The 2,545-nt window shown below is 63.3% G+C and overlaps 1 protein-coding gene across 1 annotated transcript in view; it reads left to right on the top strand.

The window, feature by feature from the left end:
- Positions 1-153: 153 nt before the first annotated feature.
- The window catches only part of SMTN (smoothelin), a 20,665-nt gene continuing 18,273 nt past the window's right edge, over positions 154-2,545 (top strand). The window contains exon 1 of the mRNA XM_035898389.1: positions 154-269. Coding sequence (XP_035754282.1) covers positions 154-269 — 116 coding nt within the window. The remainder of the gene's footprint in view (positions 270-2,545) is intronic.

Below are 2,545 nucleotides of genomic sequence, written 5' to 3'. Positions count from 1 at the left end.
GCGTGTGGGTTGGCCGGGGCTGACACTGGGCAATGGTCATGGCAGGAAGCTGAGTCAGCCGGGAAGGCACGTCTGCGGGAACAGGAAAGAGTCAGGGTGCTGCGGCACTGGTGGGAAGCAGGAGCTCCTCCATGCTGTGGGCAGGGGGGCATCATGGGGGCTGCCCTGCCCTGCCCCAGCCTCCTGACGCGGCCTCCTCCGGCTGTAGCTGAGTCAGCCGGGAAGGCACGTCTGCGGGAACAGGAAAGAGTCAGGGTGCTGCGGCACTGGTGGGAAGCAGGAGCTCCTCCATGCTGTGGGCAGGGGGTCATCATGGGGGCTGCCCTGCCCTGCCCGAGCCTCCTGACGTGCCATCCTCAGCCTGCTCTGGGTGACACAGGCAGACCTGCCGGGGCCCTGGAGATGTGGGAATGGGTGGTGGGGGTTTCTCCCTGTCCTGCTAACGTTCCAGCCCTGCTGCATCCTGGCTGAAGTCTGGGCTGAGATGGAGCCCCAGGAGTGGTCATGGGGTAGGTGCGGTTCTGTGGTGTGGCTGGGTCTCCAGCCAGCCCGGGGAGGTGGATCTTACCCACGCAGCAAGCGCTGCTTCTCCCTGGGGCTTTGTCTTTGACCTGCTGGGGCTTTGCATCCCCAGAGCACCCTGCTTGTGCCTTGGGTCTCCCTATGCCTGGGGACAGCCCAGCGTGGGCTGGGGAAAGCCTGTTCCGAGCTGACGTGAGGCAGGGAAGGAATTATTTTTCTTTCTGGTGAGGTTTTGGCTCTGCTCAGCTGGAAGAGGATTAGCCCATATAAGGGAAAACTGCCTCTCCCACTGCTTCCTCCCTGCCCTCTGCTCTTCCCAGCCCTCCGCTCTGGGCTGCTTTCCTTTCTCCCAGCAAGTGAGACTTTGGCAGCAGCGTGTGATGTCCCTGGGGGTCCTGGAAGAAGGAGCCTGGGGCATGTGAGCAGGTCCCTGCAGCCCCCTCACCAGGACCGTTGCTGTGCTGGCTGGGCTGGGAGCTGCCTGGGAGCCTCTGCCCTCATCCTCCTCCCGTAGGCATCCACACACTGCCATCCACACACATCCCAACTGCCTGCTGGTACCCTAGGTCTGGGGAGGCCAGTTGGGATGAACCTGTGGTGCAGCATGAAGACAACCAAGGGCTTGGAGGAGCCCAGGGAGGTAGCTGTGGGGAACGGGGTGGGTGCTGCTGCAGGGTGGTCCATATCTGGATGTCTGGAAGCAGGGGGTTATTTGAGCGCTCAGGGCTGTGCCAAACTCCAGGCTGTCGTCTGCTGGCCCCAGGCTGGGGAATGCTCCCCTCTCCCAGCCCCTCCAGATCTCAGCCTGGTTAATTAGACAAGAAGGATGCAAATCCCCTTGCAGGCAGAGGCAGGGCAAGCTTGAGCTAGGGCAGTCATGGCCATGAGGTCCCCTTCTTCTTACACCCGGTGGCCTTTGGGAAAGGCTTCAGTGGCCCTGAGGAGCGTTTTATCCCTGCCACATCCCTATCACCCAGCTCTCCTTCCTGCTTTCCCCTGCCTGGGAGGCAGCCACACTCTCCATGGCTCCTTCCAAAGGTGACAGTGGAGCTTAGGGCTGCAGGAGGTGCTTGAAGTGCCTGGCTTCTGTCCCCAGAGCAGTTTCCCAGTGGCTGGGCTCCAGCTTCCCAAGTGCTCTGGGCTGGGCCATTCTGAGGAGCTGGATGGATGCGTGGCTAATTATGGCCCTCCCGGAGGAGCCACCAGCTGTGCTGGGGCTCTGAACACCACTGTACTCGGGCATCGTCAGGAAAGCAGCCCACGGGTGCCTTGCCAGCACCCTTTTCACAAAGCCACTTTGTGTGTGTGCCGAGGCGGGCGCTTGCTCATAACCATTAATTTGCTGCTGGCTGGGCAGGGCTGGTGGGGCCCTGGCATGTGCTGATCCCTGGGCCTGCCCGTGCAGGCAGGGTTGGGCCCCCCAGCCCCTTCCCACCCCCAGCTCCAGCTGTGGTTTCCGGCGCGCTCCCCCTTGCCGCTGGCCATGCAGCCTCCAAAGCTGCTCATTTGCCTCATCCTGGCTCCCTGCTGACGTGGGCCTGGGACGAGGCCCTCTCTCCTGCCTCGCTGCTCTTCCTCCTGCGGGGAGAAGCCTTCCAGGACCCGGGTACAGGTCAGGCCCTGGATGGAGCCTCTCGGGCAGGGCAGACCCTGGAGCTGGCGGGCGGGTGTCATTGCGCAGCACGCAGGTGCTGGGGTGTCCCCGCTCTGGGGTGCACAGGGCTGGTGTCCCATCATGTCCTGCTTCCCAGCTCTCCCAGCTTCTGCGGCTGCTGCCTCCCCTGTCACCCTGCCCCAGCTGCCGGGGCTGAGCTGCGTGCTGCCAGCAGCTTATTTAGGAAAGGGCTGGGGCCTTGTCCTCCCAGCGTGCGTCGGAGGAGCGTTTTTCTGTCCTCAAGGCATGTCTGTGGGGAGAGCTGTGCTTGCCAGTGGCCTCAGCCTCCAGCCCCTTGTTTTGGGCTGGACCGAGCTCCATCGCTCCCCCAGCCCCTTGCTGCCACCCCATGGGCAATGGAGCTGGGAT

Source organism: Egretta garzetta, unplaced genomic scaffold (genome assembly GCF_000687185.1).
Source record: "Egretta garzetta isolate BGI_Z169 unplaced genomic scaffold, ASM68718v1 scaffold7, whole genome shotgun sequence".
NCBI lineage: Eukaryota > Metazoa > Chordata > Aves > Pelecaniformes > Ardeidae > Egretta > Egretta garzetta.
This window is presented reverse-complemented; position numbering and strand designations above follow the sequence as displayed.